This window comes from Piliocolobus tephrosceles, chromosome 14 (genome assembly GCF_002776525.5).
Source record: "Piliocolobus tephrosceles isolate RC106 chromosome 14, ASM277652v3, whole genome shotgun sequence".
Taxonomy (NCBI): Eukaryota; Metazoa; Chordata; class Mammalia; order Primates; family Cercopithecidae; genus Piliocolobus; species Piliocolobus tephrosceles.
The window spans coordinates 42,794,353-42,816,624 of NC_045447.1; the positions used below are offsets into that span (position 1 = coordinate 42,794,353).

Genomic DNA, 22,272 nt, shown 5'->3' on the forward strand with positions numbered 1-22,272 from the left:
CAGAAGAACTGATGAACTTCCCTGGTGCTGCTCTGCAGGCCCAGGAGAGTTTGTTTCTAGAAAGAAACAATGTTCCAGACCCTTCACGTTTTGTAATACATTTATTCTTAGAGTAATATTTTGATTTCAGCCTCTACTTCTGTACAACCACAGATCCTCAAGGGATGAGGCCTGGCATTAGACTTGTTCGTAGCCTGCCCTCTGGCTTAGTGCTTAGCATATAACATACGTTAGTTACTATTCAGTCCATGATTGTTTTTCAACTAAAGGAGGCCCAGGGGCCTAGGATGGTCTTGCCTGAAAAATGCAAAGGCCAAGGCGATTTCACAGCCGTTTTCAGTGACTTCCAAGGAGAACCTTAGCAGTGGCTCTGCATCTCCAGAGAGCTGGCTTTTATCTTTAGAGAGAAAATGGATTTAAATAGCAAGGAAAAATTAGGTTAGCCATAAGGAAGAACTTAGAGAAGTTAAGGGGGCTTAAATTCTGGGACAATCTATCAAAGGTCACTGCTAGAGAATTTTAAAAATTGTTCAAGGGGTAGGTACGTCTGGATTATTAAATAGAATCATGAGATAGTCCCTTATTTGATGGTTCAGATACATCTGATGAAATACATATGAAATCCAGAAACAGTTCTTTTTCAGGAATAGAGAGTGAATGGGCCTCACCAAGACTGCTTCTCAGTCGGGCCCAGAGAGCCGAGGGGCCCAAATGAATTAGGCAGGAGAGTTCGGCTCTGCCCTGTCTCCACCCCAGTCTCTTGAGGACACTCTGCTCCTTGTGTCCCTGACCCCAGATGATAATAACTGACTTTGACTGAGTGCCAAGTTTGTGCCTAGCATGGTGCTTTATGAACTAGTGAGCCCCATGCTGCAGACAAGGTAACTGAGGCTTAAAGAGTTGAAGTCATTTGTACAAGATAATACTTGCAGTCAACCCCCAGAGCCCGTGCTTTTTTTTTTTTTTTTTGGACACTGAGTCTCGCTCTGTCGCCCAGGCTGGAGTGCACTGGCGCGATCTCGACTCACTGCAACCTCTGCCTCCCAGGCTCAAGCTATTCTCATGCCTCAGCCTTCCAAGTAGCTAGGACTATAGGCGCACGCCACCACGCCCAGCTAATTTTTGTATTTTTAGTGGAGATGAGGTTTCACCATGTTGACCAGGCTGGTCTCAAACTCCTGACCTCAAGTGATCTGCCCATCTTGGCCTTCCAACGTGCTGGAACTACAGGCATGAGCCACCACACTTGGCAGAGCTCATGCTTTAAACTACTGTTCAATACTTCTGGCGATGGCAGTATACTTTGTCCCCTCTCTTTAGAGACATATTTTGCTGTGCACACACGCATCAGTTGCCACACAGAACTCTTTGCCAGCACATGTGGCCAGGCCTCTCTCACTGCCTGTCCCAGCCCTGGCGCATGGCTTGAGACTTGAGGTTTTAGAAGGAGTCATGATACAGTGTTAACTTCTCTGCCATCATCTACTTGTCTCCCTTCCTTTGAGATTAGAAGGATGGAGGTGCAGGCAGCTCCAGTTTCCCTCCCTCTCTGATGCAGAGCAGCTCCCCAGTTCCTTTTGGGAACAGCTGACGTCCAGACCCCATTGGGGAGGGGAAGATGATCAGCAGAACAAATGGCCTTTCCATGTTCTACCCTCCTTAAAGGGCAGCTAGAGTCCAAAACAAATTTCATCCCTCTTACAGCCATTTTCTTCTTTTCATTCCCCAGACAACATCAGGTCATGTCCAGTTTGACAACTGCAACTTTGAGAATGGGCACATCCAGGTCCACGGTCCGGGTACTTGCCAAGTGAAGTTCTGTACCTTCAAAAACACTCATATCTTCCTGCACAACGTGCCCCTGTGTGTCCTGGAAAACTGTGAATTTGTGGGCAGCGAAAACAACTCTGTGACTGTTGAGGGTCACCCATCTGCAGATAAGAACTGGGCCTACAAGTATCTACTAGGGCTTATCAAGTCCTTGCCCACTTTTCTCCCCACAGAGGACTCTGACTTTTTAATGTCCCTGGACCTAGAGAGCCGGGACCAGGCCTGGAGCCCAAAGACCTGTGACATTGTTATCGAGGGCAGCCAGAGCCCTACCAGCCCAGCCTCTAGCTCCCCAAAGCCAGGCTCCAGGACTGGCTCACAGGAGGCAGAAGTGGGTAGTGATGGTGAAAGGGTGGCCCAGACCCCAGACAGCAGCGATGGAGGCCTGAGTCCCAGCGGTGAGGATGAAGATGAGGACCAGCTGATGTACAGACTATCCTATCAAGTGCAGGGCCCACGTCCTGTATTGGGGGGCTCATTTCTGGGCCCACCTCTACCAGGAGCATCCATTCAGCTGCCCAGCTGCCTAGTGCTGAACTCACTGCAGCAGGAGCTGCAGAAGGACAAGGAGGCCATGGCACTGGCCAACTCTGTGCAGGGCTGCCTCATCCGCAAGTGCCTCTTCCGGGATGGGAAGGGAGGCGTCTTCGTCTGTTCCCACGGCAGAGCCAAGATGGAAGGAAACATCTTCCGGAACCTGACTTACGCAGTGCGGTGTATACATAATAGCAAGGTGCTGTCATGACTTTAGATTGGTCAGGGGGCTCCTGTGGCTATATGTAGGAAGGGTTTGATGGGGCTATTTTGCATTTTAAAAATAATTTTCTTTAAACTTATTCACACACACTTGACATCATGTCCATCATCTGATTTGGAAAGGGCAGAAACAGTTTTTCTCATTTCACAGGAAGAGAGGCCCAGAGAGAGAACGTGGTTTACTCAGGGTCACATAGCAAGTTAGGCAGAACCGAGACTAGAAATGCGGGTCTCCTGCCTCTTTTTCACTAAGTCACGCATCGCACCCATGTCAGAGTAGGAGAAACAAAGTCTTTGGCCTGAATAAGAGAAAATTCAGGGAGATATGATTACTGCCTTCACTCCAAACTGGAGTAGGGTTGTTGAGAAGGCTTCCCAGCAGAGGAAATGTGTGCTGGGTACAATGAGTAGAAGGTCCAGAGAAAATTGGACACGTGATGAGAAGGGGTGGAGAGTGAGGGTGTCCCAGCAGCAGGAACATCCTGTGCCAGGGCCTGGGTGTGAGGTTGAATTCAACCGTGCAGTAGGGGTAGGTTGAAGGATGAAGCTGGGGGTGAGTAAAAACTACTTTACCCAGGCCTGGAATCCCCCGTAAGACATTTGGACCTTATGCTAAGTACAGTCCTTCTAGCCACTGCTGCAATCAGCACCTTGTATGTGCTGGGACTTAGGGCACCACAGGACAATCTGCAAATCCTGTAAATGGCTGATGACAGGAAGGCCTTCCGAAGGGAAAGACAGCCCATGCAGAAGAAAGCATGGCATAGCACCTGGGTTCGAGTCTCACTTCTCCACTAACTCACTGTAAACATGACCTTCACTTCTGTAAAATAGAAATAAGCATCCCTATTTTTCTTCTCTCACTGGCTGTTGGAGGTCCCATGCCGGAAGTACTCAAACTAAAGAACATTGTACAAAGGTCACTCATGAGTGTTGCAGGCTTCTAAAATGGTTCATAGCAATCGCATTTTAATTAATTTAAATTTAATTGTGTTTTCCCCAGCCCACTTCCAAAGAGGATTTCAGGTGATGTTACTTTGAAAGCATAATGCAAGACTGCTGTATACAGAATAAAAGAAAATGGCCAGATAAAAAGGGAAAGGTGATAGCTGTGCTGTCGTGAGCACCATGATGAAAGGATCTGGTTGAAGCCCTCAAGGAAGGCATTCTTCCTTGCATAGTTATTGAGAATATGGCTTTCTAGTTAAATTCTGGCTCTGCCCCTTAAGTCCTGTGGACTAATGTTGCTACCTTTCTCCAGGACACAATGAGGATTAGCTAAGGTCACAAATGTGAAGTGCTTAGCAGTGTGCCTGTTATATAGCAAGTGCTTGATAAATGTTTTAATTGACTTATTTTTTTAAGATTACTGCAGTCCAGTTTGAGAGGCCCTATGATAGAGGTAAACTATGGGTGGCATAAAAGCCCAGAAAAGTGGGTACCTGACCCAGCCTCGAGGAACCACAGATGGTTTCTTGGAGAAATAGTGCCTGGACTGAGCTGCCCGAAAGAAGAGTAAGAGTTGTCAGGGGCCGGGTGCGGTGGCTCACGCCTGTAATCCCAGCACTTTGGGAGGCCAAGATAGCCAGATCACGAGGTCAGGAGATCGAGACCATCCTGGCTAACATGGTGAAACCCCGTGTCTGCTAAAAATACAAAAAACTAGCCGGGCGAGTTGGCAGGCGCCTGTAGTCCCAGCTACTCGAGAGGCTGAGGCAGGAGAATGGCATGAACCTGGGAGGCAGAGCTTGCAGTGAGCCAAGATCGTGCTACTGCACTCCAGCCTGGGCGACAGAGCAAGACTCCGTCTCAAAAAAAAAAAAAAAAAAAGAGTTGGCAGGGTGAAGATGCTAGGCAAAGGAGGTGTGTGTGAAGGCCCAGAAGTGAGGGGAAACGCACCCTTTCACCCTGTCAAGCAAGGCCTTGATCCTTGCTCCTCCGCAGAAGGCTGTCACCTTTCTCTGTCCTCTAGAACATCCCAGGAGGGTAATGGCTGGCAGGAGGAGCCTGATTGCTTGAGGCTCCAAGAAGAAAGGTGTCGGCTGGGTGCCGTGGCTCAAGCCTGTAATTCTAGCACTTTGGGAGGCCGGGGCGGGCGGATTGCCTGAGCTCAGGAGTTCGAGACCAGCCTGAGCAACACGGTGAAACCCCATCTCTACTAAAATACAAAAAAAAAAAAAAAAAACAAATAGCCGGGCATGGCAGTGGGCACCTGTAGTCCCAGCTACTCCAGAGGCTGAGGCAGGAGAATTGCTTGAACCTGGGAGGTGGAGGTTGCAGTGAAAGCCAAGATCACGCCACTGCACTCCAGCCTGGGTGACAAAGCAAGACTCCATCTCCAAAAAAGAAAAGAAAAGAAAAGTCTCACTGACTGTGATTTTCTTCTTTATGTGTCATAAATTTTAGTTAGAAGGCAGATAGCTCGTGTAGGACAGTGGCGACTGAGGTCAGTAATACTTTGTTTGGAAATGGGCACACCTCTTCTTTTGCCTGGCTTTTAGGGGGTCTGTCTAGTTAGGAGCTGAGCCCGTTTGAATTATGGTGGTAATAGGATTATCCTCGGCTTCCCGTAGGCTTCAGCTCTCTCCAGCATTACCTTGTGCTAGTTTTCTCCGCTTCAGGTTGTCCTTTGCACCCGCTCCTCAGAGGTGATCTCTCGCTGCTCTCGCCCTCCCCCAGCAGTAGACTGCCATTATTTATCACCCTGCATGATGGCAGGGTTTCTTTCTTGTCCTGGGTTATCCTTAGTCTAGGTAGGTGCTGTGACTGTGGTCTTGAGAGCAGGACTTTTTCAGTGACCCTGGCTCCACCCCAGCACTAGGGGACCTCTGATGATCTGGGCCTAAGTTGCTTTCCTCCCGACACCCCCAGAGATAGAGTTTTTCCCCCTGTTTCTCGATGCGAAAGGTTTGTTCTGTAAGAAAATTAGGGGGAAAGAACACATGAGGGGCTTAATGCCTCTCTCACTTTTGTCCCCAGCCTGCATCAGGAGGGTGCGTTCTCCAGTCTCTCATCTGCCCCCAGTTTTCTCCATGAGCACCTAGTGAAGGCCAGAGAGAAGTGAACAGGTGCAGCTACTCCGAGAGTTTCTGCACTTACACTAGTTCACAGCTGACCTTTAACAGTGCATTGAAAATGTTAGCTGAGTTCTCCTCACTGGCTTGTGTGACACATGCAGCCCTGCATTCAGCAGGGAAGTGCTCAGGCCTCATCTCCTTGGAATCGCCTGTCTTTTTGCAGCATTCAGGCTAGCTAGTTGTCCAGCAGCCTCAGCTCTGATGGGTTCCAAAAAGGCTATGTTTGTGTATATCATCATCTTTCTACTTTCTCCATCCTAAGCAGAAGCTGAAATCTTACAATTTATACTCTTGTTCTACTTTAGTCTTCACAGAATTTTATCTTAATGCAATATATTATTAGTAGTACACAATGTATAATAATATATTTTATTATTAATCTATAATTATTTAAGACAACACAGATAGATGTATTCCAGATTTTTTTATATATTATCATGCTTTGGTATCCGTAGGGGCTTGGTTCCAGGATACTAAAATCCACAGATGCTCAAATCCCTTATATAAAATGGTGTAGTATTTGCACATAACCTGCACACATCCTCCCACACTTCAGTCATCTCTAGATTACTTATAATACCCAATATGATGCAAATGATATGTAAATAGATCTTCTACTGAGTTTTTTTTTTTGTTTGTTGGTGGGTTGGTTTTTTTTTTGTTTTTTGTTTTATTATTGAGACGGAGTCTCCACTGTGTAGAGTGCAGTGGTGCGGTCTCAGATCACTGCAACCTCCGCCTCCTGGGTTCAAGCGATTTTTCTGCCCCAGCCTCCCAAGTAGCTGGAACTACAGGCATTAGCCACCACGCCCAGCTAATTTTTTGTATTTTTAGCAGAGATGGGGTTTCGCCATGTTGGCCAGGCTGGTCTCAAACTCCTGACCTCAGGTGATCCGCCCGCCTCAGCCTCCCAAAGTGCTGGGATTACAGGCATGAGCCACTGCATCCGGCCTATACTTTTTTTTTTTAATTCAGTTTTATTTTATTTTTGAGAAGGGTGTCACTCTGTTGCCCAGACTGGAATACAGCGGTGCAATCTCAGCTCACTGCAACCTCTGCCTCCCTGATTCAAGCGATTCTCCTGCCTTAGCCTCCTGAGTAGCTGGGACTACAGGCGTCTGCCACCACGCCTGGCTAATTTTTGTATTTTTAGTAGAAACGAGGTTTCACCATGTTGGCCAGGCTGGTCTCAAACTCCTGACCTCAAGTGATCCGCCCACCTCGGCCTCCCAAAGTGCTGAGATTACAGATGTGAGCCACCCACACCTGGTCTGTTTTTTAATAATTTTTAAAATTATTTTTAATAATGTATATTCAATCCACAGTTGGTTGAATCCATGGATGTGGAACCCACAGATATTAGGAGCCAACTGTGCTTATTAAATATAAAAAGAAAATGTCATTGGAAATATATCCCTTTATTAGCAGGTTGCTGGGTTATGGTACCTTGTTTGAAGGAGGCTTTGTTATACCAATATTTCTTTTTTTTTTTTTTTTTTTTTTCTGAGACGGAGTCTCGCTCTGTTGCCGGGGCTGGAGTGCAGTGGCCGGATCTCAGCTCACTGCAAGCTCCGCCTCCCGGGTTTACGCCATTCTCCTGCCTCAGCCTCCGGAGTAGCTGGGACTACAGGTGCCCGCCACCTCGCCCGGCTAGATTTTTGTATTTTTTAGTAGAGACGGGGTTTCACCGTGTTAGCCAGGATGGTCTCGATCTCCTGACCTCGTGATCCGCCCGTCTCGGCCTCCCAAAGTGCTGGGATTACAGGCTTGAGCCACCGCGCCCGGCCCCCTGTTATACCAATATTTCTAATCATCCCTTGGTTTGGAGTCTCAGTAGTTTTCCACCCCAAGGTGACACACCATGAAAGATTCAGGATGTGGAAGAACAGGTCTTTGTTTTATAAAGTGAAAGGGAAGGTGGGAGCGGAGAACCTGTGTGGTACCTTACTGTCCATGCCATCTCAGACAGGTGGATTTTAGTGGCGGTGCATTGGAAATGGTGGACCTGGAATTTTGTTTCATTAAAAGTAGCTGCACCCTTGACCCCTGGGGAAATCTTCACGCAACCTTAGTGCATGTAGAGTTTGAAGACCACTCAATCCCATCTTCCCCAAGCGTCCTTTCTATCCCATCATCCAGCTGTGCTGCTTGCAGGTTCTGAATACGGAGCACAGGGCCATGCTTCAGTCCAGGTTTTAGTTAAAGGACCAGTGTGGGCCAGGTGTGGTGGCTCATGCCTGTAATGCCAGCAGTTTGGGAGGCCACGGTGGGAGGATCGCTTGAGCCCAAGAGTTCCAGACCAGTCTGGGCAACATAGTGAGATTCCATCTCTATAAAAAATAGAAAAATTAAAAACAAAATTACTACAGCCCACATCCATAGTAAAAATAAAAATAAACAAAAATTCAAAAATTAGCCTGTAGTCCCAGCTATTTGGGAGGCTGAGGTGGGGAGGATCACTTGAGCCTGGGAAGTGGAGGTTGCAGTGAGCCAAGATCGTGCCACTGCACTCCAGCCTGGGCAACAGAGCAAGACGCTGTCTCAAAAAAAAAAAAAAACAAACAAACCCAATGTGAGACTGTTAAGGAGACTGCAGGGCAAAGCCAGGCAGGGCCTGGAGATGGCTGTGTCCTGGGAGCACACAGCGGGAGCATGGCTGTGCCAGCATTGAGGCGTTTCACCTGTGGGGTAAACTGCATGGATCAGGTGGTGAGGAAAAGACTCAGCTGTTCCTCCAGTGGTTTCTAAGAAAATATTTGTAACAGGAAAATAAATGGCTTTCTCTTTTCTGCTTAGATCATCATGCTCAGGAACGACATTTACCGCTGCCGAGCGTCAGGCATCTTTCTTCGCTTGGAGGGCGGTGGCTTGATTGCCGGCAACAACATTTACCACAATGCAGAGGCTGGTGTAGACATCCGGAAAAAGTCCAACCCACTCATACTGGTACTTTGTGTTCGTTCTCTATTCAGGGTGACTCTTGGTTTTCAGAAACCTTTTGTGAGGATATTTAAATACACGTGGCCCTCTTGTATTTACATGCTTCCTGTTTGCAGGTGGCTCCTGCTCTGTGTGTCCTTGTGACTCTGTGTCTCTCTCTATGTATTAGTGACTTTGGACAAGTCATTTTCTGGTCATCTCCCCATTAATAAGCAGGAGGACCAGAAAGACAGGAAAACCTCACTGGGCCCTCAGCCCTCATATGCTGTGGTTAGCTTTGAGTTTGATAAGGATAAAGAGAATGATGTCTGCCCTAAAGACACTTGGATCCAAAAACAAACAACAGCAGCGAACCCCACCAAGTTAGTTTTATTCATTTGTATAAAAGCACATTTCGGATATTTAGTTCCGAAGATTATTTGTTTTATGGTTATTGTGAGGCCATATTGAGTTTGATTTTCTACCAGTGTGAAAACCACTTAAAATCCTAGAGTATGTGGCCAGTGACATGAGAGACCAGCTCCTTTTCTGCTCTGGCTCTTCCTGAGAGGCAGGTTTGGGGTTTGGGGTTTTTTTTGTTTGTTTTTACACAGATTTATGGGGTATGGGAGAAATTTTGTTACATGTGTACTGAGAGACAGATTTCCCAGAAGTTGGGAAATGTAACAGACTTTTTTTTTTTTTTTTTTTTGAGACGGAGTCTCGCTCTGCCGCCCAGGCTGGAGTGCAGTGGCACAATCTTGGCTCACTGCAAGCTCCGCCTCCTGGGTTCATGCCATTCTTCTGCCTCAGCCTCCCGAGTAGCTGGGACTATAGGCGCCCGCCACTATGCCCGGCTAATTTTTTTGTATTTTTAGTAGAGACAGGGTCTCACTATGTTAGCCAGGATGGTCTCGATCTCCTGACCTCGTGATCCGCCCGCCTCGGCATCCCAAAATGCTGGGATTACAGGCGTGAGCTACCGTGCCCGGCCTGTAACAGACTTTTTATGGGCTTGAAAAAATAATAGCCACCGTTAATGCATAATGCTTATTATATGCCAGATACTTTTTTAAGCACTTTGTAGATATTTACTTATCATTTAATGCTTACAGAACCCCGTGAAGAATTATTATTATCCCTATTTTGTAGTAAAGATATAGAGCACAAAGAGGCAGAGGATCCTGCCCAAAGTCCTACACCTAGTGACAGAGCTGGGATTTGAATCCAGGCAGTCTGACTCAAGGGTGATGTCTGAACCCATTATATCTTGACTGCCCATAAAGATACAGAGAGAAGGCTGGGCACAGTGGCTCATGCCTGTAATCTCAGCACTATGGGAGGTCAAGGCAGGAAGATCCCTTGAGTCCAGGAGTTTGAGACCAGCCTGGGCAACACAGCAAGACCCTGTCTCTACAAAAAATTTTAAAAATTATCTGGGCATGGTAACTCACACCTGTAGTCCCAGATACTTGGGAGGCAGAGGTGGGAGGTGGGAGGATCGCTTGAGTCTGGGAGGTCGTGGCTGCCATGACTATGGCATGGTAGTGAGCCATGATTGTGCCACTGCACTCCAGCCTGGGCAACAGAGCGAGACCGTGTCTCAAAAAAAGAAAAAGAAAATACACCCAGCTAGCCAGTGTCTCCTTCCCCTCACTATGTTTCTGCCACGCAGCTGTTGGTAGATGCATAGCCTTGGCTTAGGAAATTATTGCCCGTCTGGCTAGAGAGATGAGAGGGGTTTGCCCTTCTGAGGATAGAGGGACAGCAGGTGGAGGGGGCAAGGGAGTGGTACATTTTAGTCCTGGCGTTGTAAAAGGATGTAGGGATGGAAACACCACTGTGCACGGCTTTCGGAGCTCTTCAGCCCTGTGCGAGACTTCCCTTAGGCAGTGGTTACCCTGATGAGCCTACCAAATCCTTCAGGAAAAATCCAGAAAGAGTAAGAATAAGGAGAGTTTGCACACGAAACACTTTAAAATCAACTAGAACTTTATTTCTGTGAAATCGTTTTGGAAGAGATACAGCTAACTTACCAATTTACAAAGTATAGAATTGCCCTTCCGCTATAATTAACAATTAGAGTGAGACAATGGTATTATTATTCTAATCTAAAAATTTTAAGTCACTGTGCAAAAGCAACTAACTGGAATGGGAAAGAGAAAAACTAGGCTTCAGATCTGGCTCTTCCACAAATGTACTATATAATCCTGCACCTGTTTTCCCATTCGCACAAAGAGATACCAGAAATGAATATCTTGCTGGGTGTGGTGGCTCACACCTGTAATCCCAGCACTTTGGGAGGTCAAGATGGGAGGATCACTGGAGGCCAGGAGTTCAAGACCAGCCTAGGCAACGAAGCGAAAACCCTGTCTCTACCAAAACAAACAAACAAACAAAAAACAGAAAGATATCTCTTGGCATCCTGTAGTTCATACACCTTCTAAGACCTTATGCCCCATGGGACAGCTTGGCACCCCAGTGTCTGCATCTCCCGCTGACCCTTCCTAAATGAGAAAGGACTAGAAGTCAAATGACTCGGACCCCTCTGTGGATGTGGCCCCTTTAGGACTGCACTTGGCCAACATTTGGTTGCCCTGGGGTGCTGCCCTTCCCCCAGAGATGGCCTCCCTGGACCCTGGAAGTTATGGCGTGGCCAAATGATTGTGTGTTTGGGGGACTCATTAGAGGCTCTGAAACTTTCGGTAGCCTGCCTTGCAGGTGAAGACCAAGAGCCCTCCTAAGAGGCTGGGCAGCAAAGACTCCAATCTTCATAGTCTCCCTTACAGGTTTTGATGTGTGTACTGGTGCAGGAAGGGCATGGTGGCAGCACGACCCGTTCCCTTTGTCACGGGCTAGGGATCTTACAGTGACGTCATGTTTTCCACTGTGTTATCCCGTCGCGGAGATGTGGGCGGCAGTTGGGCACTCTGCTTCTCACTGGCATGTCTGATCTGGCTTCTGTCTCATTTTCACTTGCAGTGTAACCAGATCCACCATGGCCTTCGCTCTGGCATTGTCGTCCTTGGCAATGGGAAAGGCATCATCCGGAACAATCAAATCTTTTCCAATAAGGAGGCTGGCATTTACATCCTGTACCACGGAAACCCCGTCGTGAGGTGTGTGCTGCTGTTTCCCTCCTTTGTCTTTGTTAACCTCCTCCCCGCCTCTCCTCCATTTGAAAATACTCTTTACGGAAACAACTGTACAGATGCAAGCAGAGCAGAGACTTCACTCATCATCCCACGCCAGTAACACGGCTGCTTTTGTGTTTATGTGCCCTTCCAGTTAATTCTGTGTAGGCGTTCTATTCGGCAGTCACTACTGAGCACTTCCAACATGGGCAGAGTCTGCTCCCTGGGAGCTTACTCTAGCCTGGAGAAATGGGCACAGAAGTACCCCAAGGCAGGAATGGAACATAGATTTCAGCTCACCTAACAATTTCAGTTAGTTGCTAGTGGTGACTGGGGGAGCTGTGTCAACATCCTGGTGCTGGCCGTGGCCTCAGCACGAAAGCATGCTATGGTCAGGGACTGACATAAGTGATAGGTGGGAGGCGGCAGTGGCAGTCCTGGGACCCTGTCTGCCGTCACAGCTCTAGTATGGGGCAGACTGTGATAAATGCTGTCAGAGTGGTACCAGAAGGAGAGACTCATTCTGACTAGGAGGATGTGGGAAGGCCTTATTTAGGAGGTAGCATCAGAGTCAGACTTTGGAATATGGGTAAAACTTGGACTCATGCAGGTGGGGGCAGGGAGGGGTCGGTGGATGTTCCTAGTAACGGGAACAGCATGAGCAAAGGCAGCAGGGCACAGCAGATTCAGGGGTTAGCAAACCGTTCATGGTGGCTTGAGAAAAAATCTGACATGGTGTGACAGTGCTATAGAATATTTTAAATTGGGATGGTCCCAGAATATCTTGGGCCCTGTGGTCACCGCAGTGTGACCCTTGATGTCCTTGTGGCAGACCATCTGTGCCACACAGCAGAGTGGAAAGGAATGATGGAAAGAAAGGCTTGGGCCATATGAGGAAGGCCTTACGTAGACCAAGCTGAGGCTGGGGAGCCTGTTCTGTCTACACAGCAGGGACTCATTAAAGGCTCTGAGCAGAAGACTCACACAGTTATGTCTGTGCTTTAGGAGAATAGCTGGCATTTATAGCATAGTTGGGGGTTTAGTTTTTGGTCAAGCTGTCCCAGTGACAACTAAACATTTCTATATGCCTGGATTGTAAAGGGACTTTAGGAAATGCTTTTATGCCGCTGTGGACTTGAGCCATAGGGAGGCTCAAGTGATCCTCCACCCCAACCTCCCAAGAAGCTGGGGCTACAGAGCCATAGGGAGGCTCAAGTGATCCTCCACCCCAACCTCCTAAGAAGCTGGGGCTACAGGTGCACACCACCACACCTGGCTAATTTTTTGGATTTTTTGTAGAGGCAGGGTTTCCACAAAAGAAGGCAGTCTCCTGGAAGCATGACATTGATGCCCTGGGCTCACCTCTTTATTTTGTTCTCCTTCCACTTTAGCGGGAACCACATCTTCAAGGGCCGTGCTGCCGGCATAGCAGTGAATGAGAATGGCAAAGGCCTCATCACAGGTATGGATGGAACTGCCTGGCACCTGGCAGCCAGGCCAAGGTCCCCTGGCGTCACCCCCCAGCTTCAGGACCTCACACTGTTCCTTTACCCCCACAGACGATGGCCTCTTTCTCTGACTGTGGGCTGGAGCTCAGGGACGCCAGCTGCATGGTGGCTGTGCTTCTTACAGGAGGGCCTAGCACAGAGTGGGTGTCTGCTTCTTCCGGGCCCAGAGTCGACAGGCCATCACCAGGTGGCTCACAGATGTTTCAGAAGCACGGATGCCAGCCACCTATCCGAATCCCTCCTCGGTCTTTGTTCGGACCTCTGCCTGCTCTGGAAACCTCCACCCGGCTAACCCCTGCTTATACTCTGGGTCTTAGCTTAATTGTCACTTCCTCAGGGAAACCTTCCCTGACTTCCCCATCGTACACAGATACACTCACTATACCCAGGATGCCTCCTCTCTAGGGCCTTTGACTTAATTTCTTAGTGGTTTGTGGTGTCCGTCTCCTCCGTTAGAAAGCGGTAAATTCCACAAGGCAAGGGTCAAGTCTGTCTGGTACATCAATGTAGCCTCGGCACAGAGCAGAGCCAGGCCTGGGATATGAGAGGGATTCCACAAATACTGGTCCAGGGAATCCCCCTGACTGCACTTACCAGACCTGGATTGAGCACGCGTTGCATACAGGCCGTATTCCAGAAGCTACAGTTGCAGCAGTGAACGAGGCTCTCAGCCACTGACATTTTAGGAGAGGAAGCGAATAAATAAATCAAAGCCTACATATATGAGCAGAAAACATCCTATCTGAGGGTGACAAGTGCTCTATGGATAATTAAGGCAATAGAGGGACTGGGTGGGCATTGGGGATTGTGTGGTCAGGGCAGCCCTCTGAGAAGGTGACAAGGAAGCCAGATCCTGAGTGGGAGTGGCTGGAGGAGCTGGGAAAGAACCTTCCGTGTAGGGCCGCCTATGAGAACAGACTTAGCATGGCCGAGTGGACATCACTTGTGGGACTGGAGTGTGGTGTGCAAGGGGCCTACAGTGGGTTCATGGAGACAGGAAGAGGCCAGTCACACAGGCTCCTGAGCCATTGCACCTCAGTCCCAAGAGGCTGCGTCTTCCCTGCCAGTGTTGGAGCAGCAGTGTCATGGACTACCCTTCTGACCCATGACTCTTTCACCTACCCCTGAGAGATGGTGGCTCCCAGGAGGAGGAGGGGATGGGTGTGGTCAGAGTTCAGAGCTGAGGCTGAGAAGGACAAGCGAGGCTAGCGCCTTCTCACAGGCTTGTGGGTAGATGGCCACATTCTGCCTCTGAGGGCTCTAAAGCCAGTTTATTCTTTTTTTTTTTTTTTTTTTTTGAGACAGAGTTCCATTCACTCTTGTTGCCCAGGCTGGAGTGCAGTGACGTGGTCTCGGCTCACTGCAACCTCCACCTCCCGGGTTCAAGTGATTCTCCTGCCTCAGCCTCCTGAGTAGCTGGGATTACAGGCATGTGCCACCACACCCAATTTTGTATTTTTAGTAGAGACAGGGTTTCTCCATGTTGGTCAGGTTGGTCTCAAACTCCCGACCTCAGGTGATCCGCTTGCCTTAGCCTCCCAAAGTGCTGGGGTTACAGACGTCTGGCCTATACTTTGTTTTGTTTCCTTTTTGTTTGGTTGGTTGGTTTTTTGGACACCAGTGTCACTCACCGAAGCTAGTTTACTCTTTTTTTTGAGGCAGGGTCTCAGTCTGTCATCCAGGCCGTAGTGCAGTGGTGCAATCATAGCTCACTGCAGCCCTGACCTCCAGGGTTCAAGTGATCCTCCCACCCCAGCCTCCCAAGAAGCTGGGACTACAGGTGCACACCACCACACCTGGCTAATTTTTTTGTAGAGACAGGGTTTCACCATTTTGCCCAGGATTGTCTGGAACTCCTGGGCTCAAGTGATCTACCTGCCTTGGCCTCCCAAAGTGCTGGGATTACAGGCATGAGCCACCGTGCCCGGCCAAAACTAGTTCATTTTTAATCATCAGTCCTCAAGGCCATTGGGTAAAGTAGGTGCCGGGGAGATAGGAGTGCACAAAATAGACACAAGCCTTTTCCTTGGGGAAAGGAGTCAGCAGATAAGTCCCTGAAACATCAGACAGCAAACAAGATTTACAGTGCTAATTGCTGGCAGGGTAAGGCCAGGGCGTCCTGGTCTGGAGTGGCCTTGATCGAAACTGTTCAAGTCCTATTTGCCAGCACTGGAGCTGGCCCTTGGGTACTGACCTTCTTTTCTGCTTCTCTCCATAGAAAATGTCATCCGTGAGAATCAGTGGGGAGGTGTGGACATCCGCCGTGGAGGAATCCCCGTTCTGAGGAGTAACCTCATCTGCTTTGGCTATTCAGATGGCGTGGTTGTGGGAGACGAAGGCAAAGGCCTCATAGAAGGAAATACCATCTACGGTGAGGAGCTTGTTCCCAACCGGGCCAGGGAGGCAGGAAGCCCAGTTTCCATCTCCAGCTTGTGGGTCCTGAGAGGGTCACTGCCTTTCCCCGTGCCTCAAAGACCTCATCTGAACAGGCATTCTCAGGCCACAGTCACCCAGGCCCTCTCAGAACAATGAGCCTCTTATAAATCACGCTGTAGTCCAGATTGACCCCGGGGTTAGCAAAGCAGAAGGCTTTATCCCCTTTTAAAATAGCAAAAGACAGGAGTTGTGTCATGTCTTAAGAACAGGACCATTTCAGCCCTGGCTCATGTGCATCTAACTCCTGTCATCCTTTCTTTTGATCCAGAGAACTGAAAATATAATGGGAAAACAAGATAATCACAGGAAGAAAACTATTCTCACTCAGTGACTTTGGGCAGAGCCTTCATCTGTCTGGACTGTAGCTCTAATAATACAGTGATGATAATAAAGGTGACTCAGGCCCACCTCTCTGCTCGGCCCTTTCTATGCACAATCACATTTAATCCTCATGATTGCCTTCTGAAGGAGGCACAGTTATTAACCCCATTTGAAAGATGAGAAAACTGAGGGACAGAGAGAGGTTTGGTAGCTTGCTCAGGGTCTCACAGCTGGCAAGTGGTAGGGCTGGGATTCCAACTGAGGCTGCCTCCTATGCAGGGAAGGATTGGTGCCCCCTTGGCACTGTCACTGTGGATTCATGTGCTTCTGATGTGGACATGTGGCCCTGACAGTCCTCAGAGCACTTTCACACTGTGTGGAACGAGCCAAGCTTGTGAGGTTCACCTGATGCTGATGACCTCTCTTGTGTGAAGGTGAAGTCTGCAGCTAGAGCCATCAAGTGGCTTGTCCGAGGTCATTAGCAAGTCAGGGACTCTCTCCCAGGCCAGTGGCTTTTGCTTCCCCTCTCAGGGAGACTCAGGTGCCGCTTCACCTGAGTTCAGTGTCGGTGACCAGCTCCTCTCACTGTTCCAGCTAACAAGGGCTGTGGTGTGTGGATGATGTCGTCCAGCCTCCCCCATGTCACCAGCAACCACGTCAGCTACAATGGCCTGTATGGAGTGGCAGTGTTTAGCCAGAAGGATGGCTCCAGCGAGTTACCTCGAGGCCATAGGGCTCAAGAGAACTTCAGCGAGGATGGGGACGCCATCCTCTGGGAGACAGAGCTGGAGAAGGAGGACGACCCACTGCGCCGGCCCATCACCATAGCTCTTGTTGAGTCTAACAGTATTAATCACAATGGAGGTGAGTGTACCCCCTCAGCCCCTGCTCAAGAACCTTTCATGGCTCCCCACTGTTTTTTTTTTCTCCAATTTAAAACTCTAAATTTAATTTTAATTTAAAACTTTTAATTTAATGTTAATTTAAAAGTAAACTTTAATGTCAAAAATGCAAACTTGGGGAGGGCAGAAAGATCACACACAAGGTTGCCACTTCACACTTGGAGGGTTGCACAGCGGCCAGGCAGAGGCGCTCCTCACTTCCCAGACAGTGTGGGGGCCAGGGAGAGGCGCTCCTCACTTCCCAGACAGTGGGGTGGCTGAGTAGAGGCACTCCTTAATTTTTAGACGGTACAGCCGCCAGGCAGGGCCTTCAGACTGATCCCAACTTGCCCTCAGGCCTCATCAGCCACTTCCAGCCTGATCCCCAGTCCCCCTGCATTTATTCACTGAACTTGAATCCATTCTTTCCTGCCTCCTAACCTGCTGACCCCACTCATGCCGTTTCTCCCATCCACATGTCCCAAACTAACTTGAACTTCAAAACCTGCTGTGAATGTACCCCTTCATTCCTTCCTCCTTTGAACCGGGCCCTCCCCAGCCCCGGCATTTGTTATGGGGCCTCATGGCTGTATTTATTTCTGTGGCTGTTCCATCAACACTGATAGGCCATGAACTTGAGACAAAGAACTGAAGTCCACCCAGCTCAGTGCCCCTGTCCCTGCAGTACCAAATCCCACCTCTGGCACATACACTTTTAATCAATGCTAGGATACATTTCTCACAATTTAACATCTCTCATGAGATGCATATCATGGTTGGATTGGCAATGAGTTTTCTTTCTTAGGCAGAAAATAAAAATGTTTTAAATCTATGTTATCCTAAACCTGATGAAAAATGGAGGCCAGGTGCCAGGGATCACGCCTGTAATCCCAGGACTTTGGGAGGCCAAGACGTGGGGATTGCTTGAGGCCGGGTGTTGAAGACCCACCTGGGCAACATAACAAAACCTGGTTTCTTAAAAAAAAAAAAAAAAAAAGAAGAAGAAGAAAAAGAAAAATGAGCTGGATCTGGTGGCATGTGCCTGTGGTCCCAGCTACTCAGGAGGTGGGAGGATCACTTGAGCCCAGGAGTTCAAGGCTGCAGTGAGGTATGACTGCACCACTGCACTCTAGCCTGGCAACAGGAGTGAGATCCTGTCTTTAAAAAAAAAAAAAAAAAGATAGTAGAAAATGTTTGATATTTCTTGAATTAAAAAACAATTACTGTGTAGTTCATCTAACTCCAGGGCTCCCAAAGCTAGCTGATTATCAAAATCACTGTGGGGTGGGGGTTGGAGGGTAGGATGAATGGGTGGGTCGGGAAATGGAGGAAGGCTTATTAAGAACAGATTCCTGGGCCAGGTGCAGAGGCTCACACCTGTAACCCTAACACTTTTAGAGGCCAAGGCAGGAGGATCGCTTGAGTTCAGGAGTTCAAGACCAGCCTAGGCAACATAGAGAGCCCCATCTCTACTGAGAAAAAAATTTTTTTTTCAAATTAGCTGGGCGTGGTGGTACATACCTGTAGTTCCAGCTACTAGGGAGGCTGAAGTGGGAGGATGCTTGAGCTCAGGACTCAAGAGTTTGAAGTTGCAGTGAGCTATGATGGTGCCACTGCACTACTACCTGGGCAATAGAGCAAGACCCTGTCACAAAACAAAACAAAACAAGATTCCTGGGCCTGGTAAGCACTTGCCTGTGGTAGTGGTAGAGGACAGGGAGATGGATAACCAGCAGCCTTAACCCAATTATTCGGAAAATGAGTTCTGTCCCCTCCCAGGTCAGAGTTTCCTCCATGTGGCCATGCTGTCTGTCCGGTACGACAGGCAAAGCCACCTACATTCACAAATACTTATTTTTGTTGTTCTCAACCAAGCCAGGAGAAGCAACAGGCTGGTGCCACGAAGAGATTTGAGCTTGCAGGCTTGTGGCTCCACACTGCTGCAGGGCCCCAGTCATCGTCCAGCACACGACCTCCCCCAGCACTGCCCCAACAGGGGCTGGGGCATTGGTGGGCAGAGGGACCTACTGCAGAGCCCTCCCCTCCTCGCCCCCAGGTCTGGCTGCCCTGCTGTCTTTTCCTGGCAAGCCATGGGGCTCTAATCCTGCTGACTTGGGGCTTTTCTCTTCATGTACCTAGTGTCTCTGAGTCCACACAACCCCAAGCGTCGGTTTCCCTTTCCCAAATTTCTAACACATTTTTGACACATATTACTTCGCTTAGTAAGTTTTCTACTCCAAAATTACAGAATTTTCATTAAGAAGAAAATTTCCCCCAACAGTAGGGAGGCAGATTCCAGCTTAGTGTAGGAAGGAGAGCAAAGCAAAACCTTCTAACGAGTAGATCTGCCTGTCCAGAGGGGGAGTGAGCAGCCTTGAGGCGGTAGTGGGCACCCCGTCAGGGAGGTGGAAGTGGCAGTAGGATGGCGGTGGTGCCGGAGGCATTCAAGCACATGGTGGGAGCTCAGGCCAGAGGAGCCTTCTCACATCATGTTTCCCTGGCTACACGGAATAAGGACTTCATGCAGAAGAACCAGAGTTTTGTTGACGCACCTGGATCTCCTCCTATTTCATCAGCTTGGAAGATGCAAACTCAAGGGTTGGTTCTGAGTGTTGCTACCTCTTCTTCTCCACTCCGTTCTCCTGGAGTGCACAATTCAGGGAAGGCTTTTCCTGACTGGTGGTGTCAGGGCTGACCCTGGGACCCCCCTGTGCTTTCCAACCCCTCCACCCATAGCCTCAGGACTCTATGTCCAGAGCAGCGAGGCACTGCATGTCATCACCAATGTGATCCACGCGAATGGGGACAGAGGCATTACTGTGGCCCAGAGCAGCCAACCCACTCGAGTGGCCAACAACAGCATCTCCTGCAACCGGCAAAGTGGGGTCAAGGTTGAGGCCCAGTGCAAAGTGGAGCTCCGGGGCAATGGTATCTATGACAACAGAGGCCATGGCATTATCACCAAGGGCGACAGCACCATCGTCATTGAAAATGATATCATTGGCAATCGGGGCAGCGGGCTGCAGCTGCTGTCTAGGTCCGACACTAAAGTGAGTATGTGTGCATGTGTGTGACATGTGGTGCCCACACAGGGCACAACCCTGGGACAGTCCTCATGGCCTCTGCTGAGAACAGAACTAATCACTCAGCACTACAAGGGACAGTATCCCTCCTGCCAGGACTCAGCCTGGGAAATGTGGGTGGGACTTCCCACAGGAGGGGACAGAGAAACCGAGTCCTGAAGGATGAACAAGGGCTCACCAGCAGGAAGCCAGGGATGGGGTGTCACCTCCTTGTCATGGCGTTGGGAGCCTCCCGAGGTATCTTCATGGTCTCCAGGTCAAGGTCAGACTATTTCAGCTCTCTTTCCTTAACAGAATCTTGTACAGTGCCTGGCGTACAGTAGATGCTTAATGAGGAGAGAGATCCTGCCTTGGGGACTTCGCACACACTCTTCCCTATATACCCCGCATATCCCCTGCCCCCCTTGCATTACAGTCCTGCAGCTTAGCTGTGTCTGTTCAGGAAGAGTCCCTGAGCCCCCACCCGCCACCTGAGGCTGTTTGAGGTACCCCTTGTCTGGTGCTTTTGCCCACCCCTACCTCACATATCACTCTCTACCGTGCTCGGTCCTCACAGAGCACTCTCCACAGTGCTTGGTCCTCACAGAGCACTCTCCACAGTGCTTGGTATCTCTTCCTTTACCTATTTGTCTCCCCGCCAGACTGAGCTCTGAGCACCTTTCTATGCAGAACCCTGTTTCATTGTGGAGCTAAACAGACCTTGTGCCTGTCCTTGTAGAATTATGATCCCAAAGGCTCTATTTTTATTTTTAGTTTAACAGTTTTGGGGGTACAGGTGGTTTTTGGTTATATGGATAAGTTCTTTAGTAGTGAATTCTGAGATTTTGGTGCCCCTGTCACTCAAGCAGTGTACACTGTACCCCATATATAGTCTTTTATCCCTCACCCTGCTCCCACCCTTCCCCCCGAGTCACCAAAGTCTATTATATCTTTCTTATGCCTTTTCATCCTCATAGCGTAGCTCCCACTTATAAGTAGTGAGCAAGTAAGGACATAGAATATTTGGTTTTCCATTCCTGAGTTACTTCTCCTAGAATAAAGGCCACCAAGTCCCTCCAAGTTGCTGCAAAGGTCGTTATTTCATTCTGTTTCATGGCTGAGTAGTATTCCGTGGTCTGTATGTATGTATGTGTGTGTATGTATATATATATATATATATATATATATATATATATATATATATACCACATTTCTTTTTTTTTTTTTCGAGATGGAGTTTTGCTCTTCTTGCCCAGGCTGGAGTGCAATGGCATGATCTCGGCTCACTGCAACTTCCACCTCCTGGGTTCAAGCCACTTTCCTGCCTCAGCCTCCCAAGTAGCTGGGATTACAGGCATGTGCCGCCATGCCCAGCTAATTTTGTATTTTTAGTAGAGACAGGGTTTCACCACGTTGGTCAGGCTGGTCTCAAACTCCTGACCTCAGGTGATCCACCTGCCTCGGCCTCCCAAAGTGCTGGGATTACAGGCATGAGCTGCTGTACGCAGCCTGTACCACATTTCTTTATCCACTCTTTGGCTGATGGGCAGTTGGGTTGAATGCATATTTTTGCAATTGTAAATTGTCCTGCTATCAACATGCGTATGCATATGACTTTTTCATATAATGACTTTTTTTTCCCTTTAGGTAGACATCCAGCAGTGGGATTGCTGGGTCACCTAAAGCCTTTTTACAGTTCTGCAGCTTCATAGGTTAGTGACTTTAGGCAAGGAGTAAAGAATTCTGGGGCTTTGCCTCTGAGCACCGCGGGAGCAGAGGAAGGGAGAGAGGGACACACTTTTGTCTCAGCTGGGTTGTCAGTGGCCCTGACTTCTGACACTACCTCCTCTCTCTGCCAGGCCTTTGCATATTGTTTCTCCTTCTGCAACAGCTCTCCCTGTTCTGCATCTCATAAATGCCTACAACTTACCTATCACCTCTTCCAGGAAGCCTTCCCTGGCTCCCCCAGACTGTTCTTGGTGCCTTTCTTTGAGCTCATAGGCTGTTCATTGACCTGCCTAGCATGTTCCTGCCCCTCGGTTTTAGAACTGATAATTCACTTGCCTGCTCAGTCTATGAGTCCCTGAGGTGTGACAATCTTTGGCTGACTCTCCCAGGTAATAAAGAACCGGATCCACTCATTCCGGGCCTATGGCATTGCAGTGCGGGGCCGTGCCAAGGCCCTGGTGCAGGAAAACATCATCTTCCAGGGCAAAACAAATAAGACCATCTTTCAGCAGATCTCAAACAACCGAGAATGTGTCATGCAAAACAACAAGTTCCTGGTCTTCAAGAAAAAGTGAGTGCCTGGGGTTGCCTGAACCAGTCCTCTAGAGCCACAGTAAGCT

At 48.8% G+C, this 22,272-nt stretch overlaps 1 protein-coding gene across 1 annotated transcript in view; it reads left to right on the forward strand.

Annotated features, from left to right (window-relative positions):
• The window catches only part of FBXO10 (F-box protein 10), a 64,069-nt gene that overhangs the window by 36,880 nt on the left and 4,917 nt on the right, over positions 1-22,272 (forward strand). The window contains exons 3-10 of the mRNA XM_023203158.2: positions 1,730-2,563; positions 8,460-8,609; positions 11,565-11,701; positions 13,108-13,178; positions 15,443-15,595; positions 16,576-16,845; positions 19,599-19,912; positions 22,042-22,223. Of these exons, the coding sequence (XP_023058926.1) occupies positions 1,730-2,563; positions 8,460-8,609; positions 11,565-11,701; positions 13,108-13,178; positions 15,443-15,595; positions 16,576-16,845; positions 19,599-19,912; positions 22,042-22,223 (2,111 nt within the window). The remainder of the gene's footprint in view (positions 1-1,729; positions 2,564-8,459; positions 8,610-11,564; positions 11,702-13,107; positions 13,179-15,442; positions 15,596-16,575; positions 16,846-19,598; positions 19,913-22,041; positions 22,224-22,272) is intronic.